The following is a 20,350-nucleotide window of genomic DNA, read 5'->3' as shown; positions in this document are numbered from 1 at the left end:
CACCAAGACTTTCTCTTGCTCCCCTTGTCTGCTCCCTCTGAGCTTGGAGTACCCCCAGAGCCCTTCCTATCTTTTCTATCAGTCTTCTTCTGCACATGTTTTCTGCTCATGTAATCCAATCCCATCTACCTTCTGTCTTTTAGGAATGTCTCATAATTTCTGATCCACTAAGGACACTCTCTTCTTTTTATGAGTGAAGGACAGTCTTTCCTGTTTCCCAATACTGCTGTGGGTATATAGGTATTTTTTCAGTCATTTTGGCAGCTTAAGGTGAGAGGAGGGGATTAGAACTTACGCTAAAGTTGATGTCATAATCCAGTCTCACTGCTGATAATCAGAGCCAGAATCCCAATGTATTATTCTCTAAGTGTTCCCCTGAGAGAAACTAGCAATGTAAATCATCTTGGACAAATATTGAATCTGCATCTAATCAAGCCTCTAGACCTAACTACCAGGTTCTAAGAAATATGGAAAATATAAGATCCGATTAAATATAACCATGAATAATCAATCACCTAAATTCAATATGTGGTGAAATATATCTAGGGAAAAATGACCCAGTTTCTTCAACAAATAAATGTCGTGTGAAAAAAAACATGTATGGGGGAACTGTTATAGGTTAAAAGATACTAAAGGGCCATTTCAACTAAAGGGCAACATATAGATATTTTGGATCCTGATTTTAACAAACTAATTGTATAAAACAAAATAATCAATGTTGAAACAACCAGTGAAAATTTAATAAATCTGAACTTGGTACTGGTTGAAATTAAGGAATTATTGTTAATTTTGTTTAATGTGATAATGGCATTTTAGTTATGTTCTTATGAATTCCAGATCTGCTAGAGCAGATGTCAGCCAACTACAGGCCATCATCTGTTTTTGTAAATAAAATTTTATTGGAACACAGCCATGCCCATTTGCTTATGTATTGTTTATGGTGGCTTTTGTCACTAGTAGAGTTGAATTGTTGCTACAGAGACAGTCTGACCCAAAAAGCCTAAAATATTTACTATCTGGCCCTTTACAGAAACTTTGTCAACTCTATGTTAAAAAGACATACGGAAATATTTATAAGTGAAAGATATTTGAAATTTCCTTTAAAACACTATTGCAAAACAAAACAAAGTTGGTGGAAGGCAGAGTAAAGAAGACTGGGAAAACGCTGAAAATTCTTTTTTTTTTTTTCTTTTTATTGTACTTTAGATGAAGGTTTACAGAAGAAACTAGTTTCTCATTAAACAGTTTATGCACATATCGTTTTATGACTTTGGTTAACAACCCCATTATATGTCAATGTGCTCCTTCCTCAATCTTGGGTTCCCTATTACCAGCTTTCCTGTTCCCTCTTGCATTCTAGTCCTGGCCCCTGGGCTGGTGTGCCCCTTTAGTCTCATTTTGTTTTATGGGCCTGTTCAATCATTGGCTGAAGGGTGGACCTCAGGTGTGACCTCATTACTGAACTGAAAGGGTGTCCAGGGGCCATACTCTCAGGATTTCTCCAGTCTCTGTCAGACCAGCAAGTCTGATCTTTCTTTTTGAGTTAGGATTTTGTTCTACATTTTTCTCCAGCTCTGTCCAGGACCCCATATTGTGATCCCTGTCAGAGCAGTCAGTGGTGGTAGCCAGGCCCTATCTAGTTGTACTGGACTCAGTCTGGTGGAGGCCATGGTAGATGTGATCCATTAGTCCTTTGGACTAATCTTTCCCTTGTATGTTTAGTTTTCTTCATTCTTCCTTGCTCTCGAAGGGGTGAGACCACTGGAGTATCCTAGATGGCTGCTCACAGGCTTTTAAGACCTCAGACACTACTCAACGAAGTGGAATGTAGAACATTTTGTTTATAAACTATGTTATTCCAATTGAGCTAGGTGTTCCTGAAGACCATGGCCCCCACAGCCCTCAACCCAGCAGTTCCGTTCCTCTGGGAGTTTGGATGTGTCTATGGAGCTTCCATGACCTGGCCTGAAAATTCTTGAAATTGATGATGAATAAATATACAGGGGTTCATTAGTGATTCCCTCTACTTTTGTTCACATTTGAAAAATTCTACAGTGTGTTTTTACACAAATAGTGAGCACCTTCTACGTTTGTTTGGCAACTGTGTCTTCCCTCCTCCAAGGTATTTTCATAAGCACTATGCCAATTTTTTCTTTTTTTACATATTGCTGAAAAAAAATTAGCATAGTGCTCTTATATATACTTAGCTCACGTGCAGGTCCTAGCTTTGAAAAATATTAGTTCTGGTTTGTAAGGTGAGTAGAGGAGAAAAGTGGGAGATTATATGCTGAGAATCTACTAGGTGACTGACAGTGTGGTAGGTACTTGGTAATTTTTTTTTTTTTTTTAATCTTTACAACAACTCTATGAGTCATGATTCACTGAAGAAATATCAAGGGCTTAGAGACATTAGTTAATTTCAGCTAGAAAAGAGCAGATCAGGGATTTGACCCTTGGTTGGGTCCCAATCTTAGGTCAGTGCCATCAAGGGTACCGTATCACACGACTAATTGGGTAAGAGAGACCACACCCTGTTTCAAGGTCAAGAAGCATTTCACAATCGTGTAGCTTCCATGAGGGAAGGTGAACATTGGAGCCTTCAAGTAAGTTGTTTCATCAATGCTCCATTAGCATTAAAGATGCTTTTGAGTTTTTCTAGTTGGTCTTTGAGTTTCTAAGTTGTCAAGAATGCTGTTTGGTACCAAAACCCACGTATCTCTTTACATTTCTCTGTCATCTATTAGATTCAAAGCTCCTAAGGGTGGAGACTATGTTTCTATACCTCTAACACCAAACACAGGAGCCCTAGTGGTGTAGTGGTTAAGAGCTCAGCTGCTAACCAAAAGATCAGCAGTTAGAATCCACCAGCTGCTCCTTGAAAACCCTATGGGGCAGACCTACTCTGTTCTATAGGGTCATTATGAGTCAGAATTGACTTGACAGCAATGGGTTTGGTTTGGTTTAACACAAAACACAGTCCCTGGAATAAGTGGAGATGCTCAATACATGTTTACTGAATGAATGACCAAGAACTTTCACGTCACAATCTCATCCTCCAGCAGAAAGCTTCCTTGTGCTGGACACTAAGGCACACACAAATTATAAACCTCCAGATTCCATGTAAGGACTCTTATTGTATATTAAGTGTCATCTTGTAAATCCAGAGTCAATTTATTATTCTTATTTTCTGCTTTTCTAGGTGGTAGAGAAGACATAACATTTTTCATAATCTCTGGAATGGTGGTTGGAGCAGTTCTTTCAGTTTTGAAGGTTAGTGCCAGAAGTGTTACAAGTTTGTTCTTGGCTTTACTGACTCTAGTCTACTTAACAGCAGCTGGCTTCCATCATTTTCCCAGAGATTTTAAGTAAATGGATCGTGCCGGAGTGATGAAAGAAGGGATAGAGGATGGCTGCTGGATGATTGTTGTTGCGTGCTATTGAGTTGACTCACAGCAACCGTATTAGAGGGGTAGAACTTTCCCATAGGGTTTCCTAGTCTGAAATCTTTATGGGCGCAAATTGCCAGGTCTTTTCTCCCAAAGAGCGGGAGTTTGAACTGCCAACCTTTCAGTTGCTCGTTTAACCATTCTGCCTGTAGGGTTCCTTGCTGGATGATGGGAAGGGGGATATTTGCAGAGTCTGAAGTATCATGTCTTCACAGGTAAATAGTGTTTGACTTTTTCCCAGACATGCTTTTTGTGGTACAAGGATAGATACAAAAATCCCCTTACGTGCTGCGGGTGATACTGACCTTGGGTTTCTTACCCCTGAGCAACAATGCTAGCTTTGCCCTGCGTTAGTGCAGGGGAATTTAATTAGCTTTTCAGTGAGCACAGGATGATATCTGGTGCATTCCAGGAAAATGGATAGAATAGGTGGATACACATAAACAGATGCAGTAAATTTTAACTTTTATTCCTGCCTAAAATATAACATATTTTCTGTAAAAATTATGAATTAAATATAATTTAATGACAATAAGGTATTTAAAATATAATTGGGACAATTTAAAAAAAAACAGGAAGAGTCAGTAAACAAAACAAAAACAAAATAAATGAAATAAGAGCAAAATCTCCTCAAGTTTTAGATAGTGTATTTATTTCTCCCCTTACCCAGGTGAAAACTCCCTGGAGCAGAAGGTAGTTCTTGCGTTGAGAGCTCACATCTGATTCATAGGAGACAGTGTGCGTTCCAGACCCAGCAGCCAATGCTAAGGAGAATGTATCTAAGTCTTTTTCTCTTTCATTGAGGTATCAGGACAATGCAGGCTTTCAGTACATGTGAGGTCACTGCCCACGTACAGCGGGGTTTAATTTGCCTGAGTCCGTAGACCTCATTTAAAAATAGGTGCTCTCCCTGTCTGTGGTGTTCAGTTGCAAATACTCTAGACTGCCTTTTTTGTAGCTGCCTACCCGAGTAGGTTTTTGGTTTCTTATCCCTGCGGCCTGTCTTTTCTGTAAAGAGTTGGCAATCATGTCCGAAAACTCTGCTTGCAAGCGCTGTTGATTCTCCCTGGAAAGGGGGTGGAAAGGGAAAATGGAACTTCTCAGCAATTTATATAGAAACCCTGGTGGCGTAGTGGTAAACTGCTACGGCTGCTAACCAAAGGGTTGGCAGTTCAAATCCGCCAGGTGCTCCATGGAAACTCTATGGGGCAGTTCTACTCTGTCCTATAGGGTCACTATGAGTTGGAATTGACTCAATGGCACTGGGTTTGGTATTTTTTGGTTTACTCCTTAGCTCCAGAATAACCAGTCAGTTCACTAAATAGTCGCTGAGTGCATACCCTGTGCTAGACACTGCTAGACACAGGAAGTACAAAGAATACAAAGGGAGCCTTGCCTTTGATGAGCCTAAGACAGTCACTCCTGCTATATGTAAGCAGAATATATTTCAAATGGAAAGCTATATTTCAATTTCACAGTGGAACAACCTGCTGCTAGAATTAGAAGTCATGGTTAGGAGGAGATAATTTTACATATGCCACAGCAGGAAGGGGAAAAACATGTCAGGGAAAAGAAGCCAGGAGAATGCTAGACCCCTGCCACTCAACCCTGAAAAGACGCTGGTCCCACACATACCCAGGAGTGTGGATCTTATTTGTAGAGGGCTCAGAATGGTTCCAGGGTTTTAAGAGTTTGGGATGGAACTGTGGCACTCTTAATAATGGGTGAGGTCCCCTGGCCCCAAGAAAGATCTAGGTTGTTTTGGCAACTGTTATGGATTTAATTGTGTTCCCCAAGATATGTGTTGGAATTCTAATCCCTATGCCTGTGGATGTAATCCAGTTTGGGAATAGGGTTTCTTTGTTATGTTAATGAGCCATAATCTGTGTAGGATGTGTGCTAAACCTAATCACTTCTGCGTTATCAGGAGCAGCATAGACACAGAGACAAAGAAGCACAAAGAGGGAGGATGGGGGGAGATAGATGTCACGTGAAGATCACCAAGGATCTTCCCCCAGAGCCGACAGAGAGAGAGAGCCTTCCCCTAGAACCAATGCCCTGAATTCAGACTTCTAGCAGAACTCAAATTCTTATTAAAAATAAAAAAAAAAAGAAAGAAAGACAAACTGGAACAGTAGAGAACAGGGGGCTTCCTGAGACTATCGCCCTGAGACACTCTTAAACCTAGAACTGAGCCTTTCTGCCGTGGAGCAGCTGGTAGGCTGGAACCCTGAGCCTTTTGGTTAGCAGCTGAAGGCTTCACCACTGTGCCACCAGGCTCCTTAGACATGCATTAGTGATCTCTAAAGTAATGCTTGTTCTTCTGAGCAAGTCTGAAACACCAGTTTCTAGCTGCCAGAGAAAGGATGTTCCTAAAGCTTCTCCTGAATATATAGCCCCTTACCTTGTGTCCAATGTATCACTGCCTCCTGCAGAGCACTTCCCAAAATTAAATTGGCTGTATATAGCACAACTTACAAAACCAAGACCTCCGAAGTCTCTCTCCCTCCCTGCCACACCCAGCAGCTTACACAGTTGGAGGGGTTGGCAGATTGTACTCCTGGTCCTTCACCCCGGTCAGCCAGTAGGTGGTCTCAGTTCCTCGTCCCTAGTGGACAAAAAAGGACACAGATGAGACAGGCAGCCCTAGCCCACTGTTCCTACAATTTTCTTTTCCCCAGAAACATCTCACCTCCAAATTTCTTGTCAGCGCCAATATTTAAACATATCACCTGTTTCTGATATGATTTGCATTATCTCTAGACAGATCTTTATCTCGGCGCTTTTCTAAAAACAAGTCTCTCCTTCACCAGACAAGTTTTTTTCAAAATAGAGTTTTCTTTTCTCCCAGGACATTTCAAAAATATCACTGTAGCAGTAATTCAAGAATTCTAAAAGAGGATGAATAGTCACCTACAATCTTGATATGCTAACAAATCCAACTGGTTTTCATTGTCCATTCTAGCCCTTTTTGCCACTGGTTCCCTTCCTTCAGTGTGTAAATCATGAACACATATGCATCACACTAAACACTTACTAAATTATATTTGTTGGGTCCAGGGATGAATTACCCAATAAGCAAGGTAAGCATGGGTTTACATGTGCTTACTTATTACTCTGTAGTGCACAATTTCAATTTGTGCATACCTTGCTTAGACGTAAGCCCATACATACCTTGCTTACTGATTACTCTGTCCCTTGTTGGGTCCCATCTGGAGGCTATAAAATGAGGAAACTTACTGGAAACCCTGGCTTTGCTAGAGCTTGTATTTGAAAAGGAGACTGGGTGGTTACATTAAAAAAAAAAAATGGCAGTTTGCTAGCTGTGTTTAGATGGCATTGATTCAAAAACCACTTCTGCTTGGGCAGAAAGTTCTGTGCAGAAAAATGTATTTATGGAGGGCTCAAAAGGCAAGGGTGATGTTAGGACACCTTTACATAAAAGGAGGCTTTTGCAAGTTGCAATCAGAGTGTAAAGTCAGAAGCCTGAAGACTTCTGGAGCCAGGTAACCTTAATAATGGTAATCAGCTTCAGACAAATTGTGAAAAATTGTAATGAACTGTGAAAAACAGCCTGATAGCCAATTGCTGACAGTTGGGTGACTGTGGAGGGAGGGGCTCTAAATTTAAGGAACAATATGGAGAGTTTAGAGTAATGATGCACCTCAGTGTGCCTCACAATCAGTTGAAATGCTTGTTTGAAATACAGATCCCTGATCTACATCCACAGAGTCTTATTTAGTAGACCTGGTGGAGAATTGGAGTCCCTTGGTAGAGCAAACAGTTAATGAACTTGGCTGCTAATCAAAAAGCTGGAGGTCCCAGTTCACCCACAGGTGCCTGGAAAGGAAGGCTTAGTGATCTTCTGAAAAAATCAGCCATTAGAAGCTCTGTGGATTGCAGTTCTCCTCTGATACACACAAGGTCACCATGAGACAGAGTGGACTCCATTGTAACTGGTTTAACTGACTGGTGGGGAGTCCAGGTATCTGCAATTTAACAAGTACCCAGATGATGCTGTGTCAAGGGGTCTGGACCACACGTGGAGATTCACTGCTCTAGAGCTTTGGAATGGTCAAGAGAGGTGGCCTTAGATAGTAGCAGCATCTTGCAGTGAGAGCAGTGCAAGTAAGTGAAGAGATGGGAGTTTTGACCTAAAATAAGTCTTGGACCAGATTGTAACTGCCCGGTTTTGAGGAATTGGGGATAAAATTTGGATATATGTGGAGGAAAATGTGGCAGCATTTTATCACATATTGGTCATAGATCAAAGTATTAAAAGGGCTTTGCAGAGTAAGAAGCCCTGGTGGCACATTGGTTAAGAGCTTGGGTGCTAACCAAAAAGTCAACAGTTTGAATTTACCAGCCGTTCCTTGGAAACCCTATGGGGTAGTTCTACTCTGTTGTATAGGGTCACTATGAGTTGGAATCGACTAGATGGCAAAGGTTTTGGTGTTTTTGTGGGCTAAAGGCAAGTTCTGAGTTCACATTCTTCAGTGTGGCTTCTCCTCCAGGGATTAGTGAGCGGTCATGGTGGGGAAGACAGAAAAGGATTCTTTATCTTCATGTTCCTCCACTTCACCAGCCCAGGGGTGTCCATTCCAGATGCCCATTCTCAAGGGAGGTGGCGTGTGTGTGTGTGTGTGTGAGTGCTTTCTATATACTGCCTCTGTGGTTCCTTACTTTTAAGTATGTTTCTCCCCTCACTTCATACAGGAACTGACACTCGGTTCTCTTCAGGATGGCTATAGTGGAGCCACTCACATGAATTCTCAAGGCTGGAAATGCAAAAGAATTCAATAAAAATCATGTCCATTTTGAAATTTGTTAGATAGTTACATGTTTCCCCTCGATTTGGGACGCTTGTTTTAGGTGTTCTTAATATCTTAGATCCTTTAGTGGAAGAATACTTAAAAATAATACCTGAGACAAGAAATATTATCATGCATGGAAAGAGGGCCTGGCATTGGTTTTCAGGGTGCAGAATGAAGGGGCTCCCCTGGTTGTGCTTCATAGATTCTCATTCCAGCTCAGAATGGTAGCCTCTGGGGCCTGGTTTTAGATTTGGCTTGTGGTGGCAAGCTTGGGAGTTGGAATTTTGTTTTAGGTCCTCATGTAAAATTCCAATAAGTAGCTGTAGTGTTGGGGGAAGACTAAACATTTAGCAGAGAGTTACAGAGTCTTGATTTTCTCAAATTTCGCTCTTCAGAAATACTGTTACCCTTCTGACAAACAACTGGTGAGGGCATTCCAATTCATAGATCCATTGCTGTAGACCTCCATTCCCACTGTGGGTGTCTAGTAGCCAGACCACAAACAGTAACAATAGTAAGAATAATGGCAACCTCACAATGGACATGTCTACCATGTATCAGAGGATTGCTAAATCCTTCCAGGATCCCTCCTAGCAGGGTTGGTATCCCATCTTCAATTTATATTTTCATCATTCTGAGACCTAGAAAGATCCAGCAACTATCCCTCCAATCCACACAGGCAGTGATTTGCACAGTTAGAATTTAACTGAAATCTCTCTGACTTCAACCTTGTCCTTTCCTTTATCCCATGATTGTTTCAATATAAACTAGTACTAGATTATCAGTTGTTGTTGTTAGTCACCATCGACTCAATACCAACTCATGGTGAACCTAAAATATTTTGCCTCCCGTGTTTTGGTAAGCCCCCACCCATATCTACCAATGCTTTCCCCTCTCTTCTGTATATTTCTATTACTATCCCTGTTAATGACATTTATTGAAAAAAAATTTTTTTTTATTTACTACATGCAGCCTATTGTACCTCTACCTTGCCAGGCAAATACAATATAGGCTTCTGAATATAACAAATACTTAGATTTTTTTCTTTATAAAACCAATTCCTAGGAAACCAAATAAAAGGAAAATAAGAAATTGAATCAGGGTGTGCGTATACTCCGTATCTAGCCCACTGACTGTTTTAACTTGCAGTCATCTATGCTAAATTTCATGGCTATTCCTGGTAGAACATGCTGAATGTACTGCAAATGAACCAAGAATAACAGCAACAGTCTGAAACTGAGCAAAGAAAGAAGAATAAAATAATTATCAGTAAACAACAACAAAAGCAAATGTAGCAAGTACTGGATTGACGCAGGATTACTTTATGCCAGGGTGAAGGGTCATTCTCCATTTCACAGCACTTTATAGCTCCTTATTGTGCATTTTATCCTACAATTCCCCTCTGCTACAAGACAGACCTTTGTCCTCTAGAAAACACACACACACACACACACACACACACACACACACACACACACACAATCCCCATTCTTACGAAGGCCAGTGGATTCCATCCTGGAGGCTGTGTTGACGGTGTCTCCAAACAGGCAATAACGAGGCATCTTGATTCCCACGACTCCTGCAGCACAGGGGCCTGAAATGGAGGACAGAAAACAGAAAGTGGAGGTAATGGAAACTGCAGAGTGGGGTTAATTCAGATGGGTAAGTCTCTTCTCAGGGTTGCAATGCCGAAAGCGTTATGTCATGGAGAAGTGCTGAGGGTGTGGAATGTGCGCTGCGATGTTAGCTTTAAATGGATGCCGCCAAGGAAGGAAGCACCATTATTCAACTCATGCTTCAGAAAGCATTTTGCTGTAGCACAGAAAAGTACATTTTCTCTAAACAAGGGGCATGTTGTCCAGAGATCTAGGTCACAAAGGTGGGAAGCCCTCTGTACTTTAATCTCTTTTTGTACTGTGTGCTCTGGATCATCTGTGAGGTTTAACCAAAAAACCAAACCCATTGTCATGGAGTCAATTCTAATTCATAGCAACCCTATTGGACAGAGTAGAACGGATCCTTAGGAAGGGACAGATTACCCAATAAGCAAGGTATGCACGGGTTTTCGTATATTTACCTACTAATTTGTAGTTCACAATTTTACCTGTTTTAACCACATCCAAGAGTATCCCTTGCTTACTGGTTAATCTGCCCCTGCATAGGATTTCTAAAGCTGTAACGCTTACAAAAGGAGCTCTGGTGCCATAGTGGTTAAAGACTTGGCTACTAACAGAAAGGTGGGTGGTTCAAACCCACCAGCTGCTCTGTAGGAGAAAGATGTGGTAGTCTGCTTCTGTAAAGATTTCAGCCTTGGAAACCTTATGGGGCTGTTTTACTCTCTCTTATAGGATTGCTAAGAGTTAGAATTGATTCGATGGCAACAGGTTTTTGGTTTTTTAATCTATGTGGAAGCAGATTGCCACGTTTTTCTCCTGCGGAGTGGCTGGTGTACTCAAAATGCTGAACTTTTCAGTTAGCAGCCAAGCACTTAGCCACTGTGTCAGCAGGGCTCCTCTATGAGGCTTAGAGGGCAGAAAAAGGATCAATGCCAACAAAGTGTAGGGAGATGTGATTTAATTTAAGCTAAGGAAAAACTAACGATGACAACTATTCAATAATGGAGTGAATTGTCTTGGGAAATAATGAGTGTTTTGGGAGTTCTGAGATTACTCTAAAAGTGGCTATATGATTATTTACCTTGTAAAATATAACTACGATTTTGACCCTGCAGAGAATTAATCTAAATGACTTTGAAGTTTCTTTTCAACTGGATTTTTCCATAATATTTATAAGTCATCTCCTCAAATCTCTCAGCTCAAGGCTAGATAACTTTCAGGGTCTTTGAAGTGATCTGTATACTTTCTGTACCCTTGGATGGAAGGTGGCAGGGAAAAGATGGTGGACAGCATAAATGCCCTCTTATTGTACTAATTTGACTAGCTTTTCTTTTTTCTTCTCCCTGTAAATAATCTGGAGCCCTGGTCGAGCAGTGGTTAAGAGCTTGGCTGCTAACCAGAAGGTCAGCAGTTCAAATCCACCAGCTGCTACTTGGAAACCCTAGGGGGCAGCTCTGCTCTGTCCTGTAAGGTTACTATAAGTCGGAGTTGACTCAACGCCAATGGGTTTGGTTTTGGTTTGGTAGGTAATCTAATCCATTTAAGCCACTATAGTATTTTAGTTGAAAAAAATATACAGAGGTTGGACAGAGGGAGGTGGTGAGAATGGGGAGGCAATAAGCAAAAGAGTGAATATGGTGACTAAATAGGAAGTCCAAAGTTTCTTGTTTTAGAAACTGGTTGGCGTTTATCATTCCTGGAGTCAAAGGTGAACAACCAAGAGAACCTTAAGTGCTATTTCCTAGAGTTTTCTAGTGACTGGGGCTAAATACGGCAGGATATGTAATAAGTCCTGTGTTTAGCAGACAGAATTCAAAAGTAAACCTCATGTGAAAATCGATCACATTTGAAGACCTTTTATCCTTTCTAATTTAGTTGTTACACAGAGGTATACAGAGGTACGCTTAGTTCCTACTCACTAAGATGCTCTATTCCATACCAGAGTGGACTCCAATGCGGATCCATACTGGCAAGCCAGGAAGATGCTCCAGCTGGAAGGTTCCCATGAAGCTGAGGATATCCAAGGCCATCTTGGCAATGTCTATCGCATGCCGGTTGCCATTTCTCTTAGGCAAACCACTAGCCACCATGTAGGCATCACCAATGGTCTCCACCTATGGAAACAGTTTCTCATCAGTGGATCTGCACCTTTGAAAGGCACAAAAATTAAACAGATGGAATTAATCACATATCAAACATTAAAGTTTCCTGGGAGCTCAGTGTGAGCATAGCCCCGTACACCTTTTCTGTGGCCAGTTCAAGACCAGTTCTATGCTGATTACTTAAAGGTCATTATGGCCTAGATAAATGGGTGATAAAACAATTATAAGGAACTTTAATCACAGAATAGTGCTTAATAATAATATAAATCATCCAGAGGTAGTGAAAATTCTATTGATGTTTAAATAATCTAAACGGTTTTATGCAATTTATGCAACTGGTCTTCAACTCTTGGAGATAACATTAACATTTTCTAATGGGTTGTCATTGCTTTACTAAATTTATCTGAAACCAAAAAAAAAAAAAAACCAAACCCAGTGCCACCAAGTCGATTCCAACTCAAAGTGACCATATAGGACAGAGTAGAACTGCCCCATAGAGTTTCCAAGGAGCGCCGGGCAGATTTGAACTGCCGACCCTTTGGTTAGCAGCCATAGCACTTAACCACTACACCACCAGGGTTCCTAATTTATCTGGTCTGCGAACACCCTTAATTACCAGAAAAGTCATCTTTAGCATTTATCATTTTTCAAATTAGATTTATTTACATAATGATATACATAGTTCTGTATCTGTTGGTTAGTTAACTTCTTTTTGCCAACTTTCACGAAAAGGTATAGTAATTTTCTACCTAACAGGAACTGTAATTAATATGGCCTACATATTAATACTAATACTAAGGAGAAGGATTAGGCTAAGAAAAACCATAAAAGAGAAGTCTTCTCTGAGGGTTCTTATTAACAGAGTATTTATTATATGAGTGATATCTAAACTTTATGTGAGAATTACAATGTTTTAGGCATATAATTTATCCAAAAATCCTCACAATAACCATCGAGTTAAGTTATATCATCATCCTATTTTATAATAGATAAACTGAGACTTGATGAGGTTAAATATATTTATGAGGTCACACAAAATTGAGATTTGGCTGCAGATCTCGAATTCTAAAGTTACTTGTTATATATGCTCTGCTGCTTTCCTAACATGGAAATGAGGGAATTCAATACCCCTTTACGTCCCCGAATCACGCATCATCAGCTGGTAACCGGTTACTACTCTAGTCAGATAAATAGATCTAGTTCTCAGTATTATCGAATGCTCTCCATGTTCTGCTTCACTCCTTTGACTGATGCTGGCTAATCTTCCTATTTTAATAACAACAAAAAAGATAACAGATGAACTGATTCCTGTTCTGTTCTGGTGTCTTCCTTGCTTCATTTGTAATCAGCCTAAACATCGTCCATTCTGGGGAGATGATTTGAGAGTATGCCCTATTCTCTGAATTTACTACCCCAAATTTCTTTCTGCTGAACTGTGTTATTTCTTTCTCACTGCTTCTTAAAGTTACACAGTTATTTTGACTTCTGAGCCCTCTTATTCCTCTACTTCTTTTCACTTTTGGATTGGATTCAACCACGAATTCATTAAATCTTAAATTAGAAAGGGCAAACATAAGTAATAATAGGAACAACTAATTTCAGCTGTGATGACCTGGGGCCATACAATTGTTATACCCTGTTAGATGAAGTGTTTACCTTGTAGACATCGTGGTGATCAAGAATGTGGTCAAAACTCTTGTAGATGTCATTGAGCATGTCCACCACTTCCATGGGGGTGCTGTATTTGCAGATAGTAGTGAAACCTACAATGTCACTGAAGTAGATTGTAACTTCCTCATATAGTTCAGGCTCCACAATGCCTTTCTCCTTCAGGGACTTTACTACTAGCCTAAGGAAGGAAGGAAAAAGTGCCTTCAACTTGAGTAATTTTTTCTTTTCTTGCATGAATCTTTAAAACTGAGTAGTAATTGTCTACCCGGATTTAGAGAATTTGGGATTTCCAGCAAATTGGGTGGCTAGGAAGCAAAGGTAGGTTACATATACCATTTATGTGAACATATTATATGCTCACACATATAATACATGTATTTTAACACAGATGAATATAAGCAGATTCAGCATTTAGTATTCGATATACATATATAATACGTATAATCTATAATACATACAAAACCCTCATACATATACACTTTTGGCCACTTTTTACTTCTCTATTGATAATAATAAATAGAGAAGTAAAAAGTGGTCGAAAGTGTATATGTATGAGGGTTTTATATGTGGGTTTTTTGGTTTTATTGATAATAATATTCCTACAGATATCTGAGACCTGAGAAGGAGAGTATGACATTAATGTAAGAGTTGAATCACTATAGTTATCACACTTGACTTTCTCATCAGGGTCAATAATGTTACCTCTCCGGCAGATTTTACATAACAATAATTAGTATCACTATGAAGGCATGGAAACCCTGGTGGTGCAGTGGTTAAGTGCTACAGCTGCAAACCAAAAGGTCAGCAGTTCAGATCTGCCAGGCACTCCTTGGAAACTCTGTGGGACAGTTCTACCCTGTCCTATAGGGTTGCTATGAGTCGTAATTGACTTGATGGCAGTGGGTTTGGTTTTTGGGTGTTTTATGAAGGCATAATGTATTTAAAATTTAATTTTGATATATTCTGAACCCAGATTTGGCTTCTTTAAAAAGTGATATAAATCACAATGGAAACAAGCTAAAAATTGCGCTAAAACTGATTAAAAGTGGGCAAGTACATATATGTATCATGGTTATGTATATATTAGAGTTACCTGTGTATGTAGATGTATTATATATTGTATACAATATATATTATGTGTGTATATGTATATTAGTAGAAGGAATTTAGAATATCTTTGTTGAAGAGTATACAGAAGCAATTTATCAGACCCAGAAGTAAGAGAGAAATACAAGAAGGGGACTCCACACTTCTTTTATGTGCCAAGTTGCCTATTCACTGAGAGAGGGATGGGAGCTGATGTGAGGCTGGATGCTCCCCTGTCTGCCCTTGTCTGAATATGGAACTACTAGAATCAGAACCTTAAAGCTGAGAGGTGTCATAGCAAATAATTCCCTTATTTTTACAAATGAGAAAGCTGAGGCCTAAAAAGGAAGTATGACTTTCACACGGCTGCTAACCAAAAAGTCAGCAGTTTGAATCCACCAGGCACTCCTTGGAAACCCTACTGGGCAGTTCTACTCTGTCCTATAGGGTCTCTATGAGTCGACTTGAGGGCAACAGGTTTGGTTTTTGGTTTTTCATAGCCACAAAGGGCAGACCTGGAACTAGAACTCAGCGACATCCACCCCTTCAATCTTTTCATTGCCCTGCACTTCATCCACACCCAGGCCTTGGATGTTCAGGGCAATGGAGAAGATTTGGAGGTGTGTTGCTTGTAGGGAAAGATGAATGCTTGGCACTGTCCTGGAAAACAAACTGTTAATCCACCACAAGGAATTGCAATACTCATTTAGAGAACCTCCAGAGCATATGAGTCTTCATTTGGTGCAGTGACAAAAATTGCGACCTTTCAAAAACAATCCTTAGTATAGCTTCTTGGACTCACAGGGGCATTTCTGGGGTGGTGGTTCTTGACATTCCCAGTATAGGAGCACAGAGTATTTTGGAGGCTGCATAGATATAACGATTAAATTCGATATTCCATCTTATTTTGCCCTTCATTTTGCTGTTTATATCCAAAGTCTGAATTATCCAGAGAGAGAAACTAATGTAGGTAGATAAAGAAAGGGCTGTGACTTAAAACAGAGAGTTTGATAACAGGGTGTTGCTTTAGAAAGGCTTCCCACAAGAAAATCTATTTTAATCTCTTTCAATATCCCAACGGGCAGGGGCGGATTAACCAGTAAATGTAATATGTACCAGTTTACAGTATGCAATGTATGCAGGGGGCTTAATTGTGTTTATTTACTAATCTGTAATGCATAATTTCACGAGTTTCACATCAAAGATATGGTGAAAGCCAGGTGAAATTGTGCACTATAAATTACTAAGCATAATTAAATGTATGTATCCTGCTTATTGAGTAATATGTTCCTGCCAACCAGTATTGTTCAAATAAATGTTTAAGTGGTGTATGGTTCTTACATGCAGTCTTAAGTTTATTTACATTTTTGCTGTAAATATTTCTTTTTTATTCTTCTAGTTATCTTCATATACCTTTTAGTTGTATTTTGCAAATATAAAGAATTTTTACATAAAGTATCAAAATGAGTTGGACTGGAGTCATGGTGTACTGTAGCTATCGAAGAAATATGTTATACAATATTTTGCAATCCAATAAACAATCTGCCCCCTAGTGGCCAAAGTGGCATATCGACCCAAATATAACCCGAAAAGGAGCCCTGGTGACGCAGTGGTTAAGAGCCCGCTGCTAACCAAAAGGGAGGCAGTTGGAATTCACCAGCCACTTCCTGGAAACCCTATGGGGCAGTTCTACTCTGTCCTATAGGGTTGCTTTGAGTCGGAATTGAGTCAATGGCAACAGGTTTGGGTTTTTTATTTTTTTGGTATAAGCCAAAAAAACCAACACCTCCCCCCAGTGGATTCCAATTCACAGTGAACCAAGGTGGGGGTGGGGGCGGAGAAAGAAATGGTGTTGAGGTTAAGCGCTGGGCTATTAATGGAAAGGTCGCCAGGTCAAGGGAACCCACCAGATGCTCAGCCAGAGAAGGACGTGGCGGTCAGCTTCTGTAAAGACTACAGCCTTGGAAACCCTAGGGGCAGTTCTACTTTGTCTTATAAGGTCAGGCGCGATAGGGTCCGTATGAGTCGGAATTGACTCAATGGCAATGAGTTTGGTTTGGTTCGGTTTGGTTTGATTTCGGGGGGGGGGGGGCGGGGAACTGAGGTAGTATAGTAGCTGTTTCAAATCATTTGAGCAACATTATTGGTGAAAACCACCAACGATTAAATTCTGGGAAAGCAGCCAGATAATCAGGATGTAGTTCTTGTCACAGCTCAGCATTAAAGGCCAAGCAGGGAATGATGCATTATAGTAGGTAACTAACATTTAAGGAGCTCTGAGAGAAACTGCCATCCCTGAGGTGAACACTAAGAGTCCCAGCTTGGTCCTGTGCACTCTGAGGGCAAGTGGGTTCTGCGTCAGGCTCGGTCTGGGATGATGGAACGGAGCATGTACGTAACGCCTACCTCTTCACTAAGGCTTGTAGAAGAGAAACTATTTATTTAGAAAACAGCTCATGTAATCTCAAAATCTTTCCTTTACTCTTGTAGAAATCTTTTTCTAAATGAAGCAAAGGTTCAAAACAAAATAATAATTAATACAAATAATATATAAAACCATGTATAATTATACCATCTGTAATAGTATCTAATAATAACTATGTATAATAACCAAGGACGTTCCATACACTGTGCTAAGCACCTTATATCCTACAGATTATCTCAAGGAATTCTTAGAGCCATCCTGTGAGGTAGATGGGAAACCAAGGCTTAGAGTATTTATGTAGCTTGCCCCAAAATTGCACATTTGTAGTAGGTGGTAGAACCATGATTTGAAGCCAGGCTTAGCTGACCTCAATTTCTATGATTTAACCCAATGCTTGCCTAGCTTATCGTCAATCCGATAGGACAGTTTATTATACTTTAATGAGAAGAGAGCATTACTTCTCATTTGTGTTCAGCTCTGAGCTCCTTGGTCCAACACTATTTCCTTGCTCTTCAGATTTTAATTCTTTGGTTATCTTAACATTCCTCGGTTATTACCTGAGTACCAAGACTTATAAAATTTTAAACAGAGGCTGTCCTTGGCCTGCTGTTTGGGGTATTTCAACCTTACTGCCTTTCTTGCTTGGCACAATTGTAGTATTGCTTCACAAAATGGAAGTCAGGCCACAGATGCCTTCAGGGTGAGACATCTCATCTGTGTTCCCTGCCTCTTCCACCAAAGACTGCTTCTGGCTTCTTGTAACTTGAGTTCTACTTGAGGTGAAAAGAACAAAGGAAGGGAACTTACACTTAGTGCCTAACTGTTATATCTCATATATTCCTCAGAAAATTTAATTTCCATTTTGAGATTGAAGAGAAACAGTGACTTAAGGTCATGTCGTTGTTATTGTTAGGTGCCATTTGAGTCAATTTCAACTCATAGCAAGCCCATCTGACAGAGTAGACCCCATGTGACAGAGTAGAACTACCCGATAGAGTTTTCTAGGCTGTAATCTTTACGGCAGCAGATTGCTAGGTCTTTCTCCTGAGGAGCCGCTGGGTGGGTTTGAACTGCTGCACCACCGGGGCACCTTGCCTAAGGTCATAGATTTAGTAAAAGTGGCAATGAGGTGTTCGCACCCAGATCAGTCTAACTCCAAAGTTCATGCTCCTTCTGTGGTACCATGCACCCATTTGAAAATAACCTCTTTGTCTAAGTAGTTAAGAGTACAAGCCAGAATAAGGTTTGTCAAGGTACAGGCATTTTTAAACCCAATAATCTGCTGATGAATATGCAACCCTATAGAGATACAAGGAAAAATAATGCAAGACAGATGTGCTAAGTCTTTCAGCCGTCAGTGATGAGGCATGGCTGTGAAATCCTGGGAAACCACATCTGCAGGATGACTTGTCTTACCTTGGAAGCAACATAAAGTTAAGTCTGTCAGCTCTGTCCCGCTCTGCCTTGTACAGCTGTGTCCTTTCCTCTACCAGATGTTCCAGGTTTCGAGAATATAGCTGTAGACGTCGGATCAAGGTGTCCATATAACTTTCATTTTTTTGGTCATGAAAAAGGCTGTAGGTAGTAATAGGTAAAGAGCTTTTATACATTATTAAGAAAGCATTAATATACACTAAAACAATGGGCAAATATGATGAATAGGGAATTAAAAAAATTAAAATGGCCAACAATACAATTTTGCAACAATAGTAATAACAATAAAAAAATGTGCGTGGTTACATAGGTTGATATGTATGCATGTATGTGTGTAGGAAGGCACATGTGAGTATATGGGTATGCATGTATAGGTGTATCTATAGGCATATGTATATACGTGTTTGTGTGTGCTGCGTATATGTTCATATATATAATAAAGCATATGGGCACACAGTTATGGATACTTCTTAGACATAACCAAACACCTTGTGGGATTGGTTTATTGGGTTTGAAGGCTCAGGACCATAGTCTCGTGGGACAGCTTGGTCAATTGGCATAACATAGTTCATAAAGATAATGTTCTACATCCTAGTATGGTAAGTAGCGTCTGGGGTCTTAAGAGCTTGTGAGCAACCATCTAAGATATAACTATTGGTCTCCACTCATCTGGAGTAAAAAAGAAGAAAACCAAAGACTCAAAGAAAAAACTAGTCCATGGGACTAAAAGCCCACATGAACCATGGCCTCGTCTTTCCTGAGACCAGAACTAGAGGGCATGAGGCTACTACTACCGACAGTTCTGACCAGGGACACAATAGATGGTCCTAGATAGAATGGGAGAAAAATGTAGAACAAAACTCAAATTCCTAAAAAAGGCCAGACTTACCGCATCAGTAGAGGCTAGAGGAACCCCAGAGACTATGGCCCTGAGTTAACCTTTAAACTTGGAATTAAAGCTACTCTTGGAGGTCGCCTTTCAGCCAAATAACAGATTGGCTCATAAAATAAACAATATTACCCATGAGGACTCTGCTTCTTTAAATAATCATCTATATGAGACTAAATGGTCAACATTTACCCTAAAGCAAAGATGAGAAGATAAGGGAGGGGAGGGCAGGGAAGCTAGATTAATGGAAAGAAAACAACGAGAATGGAAATAATAAGAATGCTGACATATTGTGAAAAACGTAACCATGTCACCAGCAATATGTATTAAAAAAAACCATTGCCACTGAGTCGATTCAGACTCATAGTGACCTTATAGGACAGAGTAGAACTGACCAGTAGAGTTTCCAAGGAGTGCCTGGTGGATTTGAACTGCCAACCTTTTCGTTAGCGGCTGTAGCTCTTAACCACAAACTGTTAAATGAGAACCTAATTTGCTAAGTAAACATTCACCAAAAGCACAATAAATTATTATTTTTTTAGCCAACAAAAAAATTGAACCTCAGGAGAAATCAAAGAAATAGAAATAAACTTAATGGGAAAAAACAAAAACAAATAGAACAATGGGAATCTGGGCACGTAAGAAGTTGGAAAAATATACAGTACAAACTTCCTGGAGAGCAACCTAGTAAAATCTGTCAAAAGCTTTAAGAATCCATATACCTATTGGTCTATCTACTTTTAAGAATTAGCCCAAGCAAACAGGAATGTGTTAAATGTTAACTGCAAAGGAAGTCACAGCATTCTTTACAATTGCAAACGTGAAAATAACCTAAATGCATAACACTAGAGTAGTTAAGATATTATG

General features: G+C 40.0%; 1 protein-coding gene across 1 annotated transcript in view; it reads right to left on the bottom strand.

Annotated features, from left to right (window-relative positions):
* Positions 1-3,904: 3,904 nt before the first annotated feature.
* The window catches only part of GUCY2C (guanylate cyclase 2C), a 94,735-nt gene continuing 78,289 nt past the window's right edge, over positions 3,905-20,350 (bottom strand). Inside the window, exons 21-27 of the mRNA XM_003405663.4 lie at positions 18,577-18,735; positions 13,635-13,827; positions 11,816-11,990; positions 9,756-9,854; positions 8,130-8,224; positions 5,978-6,054; positions 3,905-4,512 (exon numbers count right to left, since the gene is read on the bottom strand). Coding sequence (XP_003405711.1) covers positions 4,338-4,512; positions 5,978-6,054; positions 8,130-8,224; positions 9,756-9,854; positions 11,816-11,990; positions 13,635-13,827; positions 18,577-18,735 — 973 coding nt within the window. The 3' untranslated portion in view covers positions 3,905-4,337. The remainder of the gene's footprint in view (positions 4,513-5,977; positions 6,055-8,129; positions 8,225-9,755; positions 9,855-11,815; positions 11,991-13,634; positions 13,828-18,576; positions 18,736-20,350) is intronic.

Source organism: Loxodonta africana, chromosome 4, assembly GCF_030014295.1.
Source record: "Loxodonta africana isolate mLoxAfr1 chromosome 4, mLoxAfr1.hap2, whole genome shotgun sequence".
In the NCBI taxonomy this organism is placed as follows: domain Eukaryota; kingdom Metazoa; phylum Chordata; class Mammalia; order Proboscidea; family Elephantidae; genus Loxodonta; species Loxodonta africana.
Note: the sequence above shows the minus strand (reverse complement) of the source record. Positions and strands in the feature narration are given on the sequence as shown.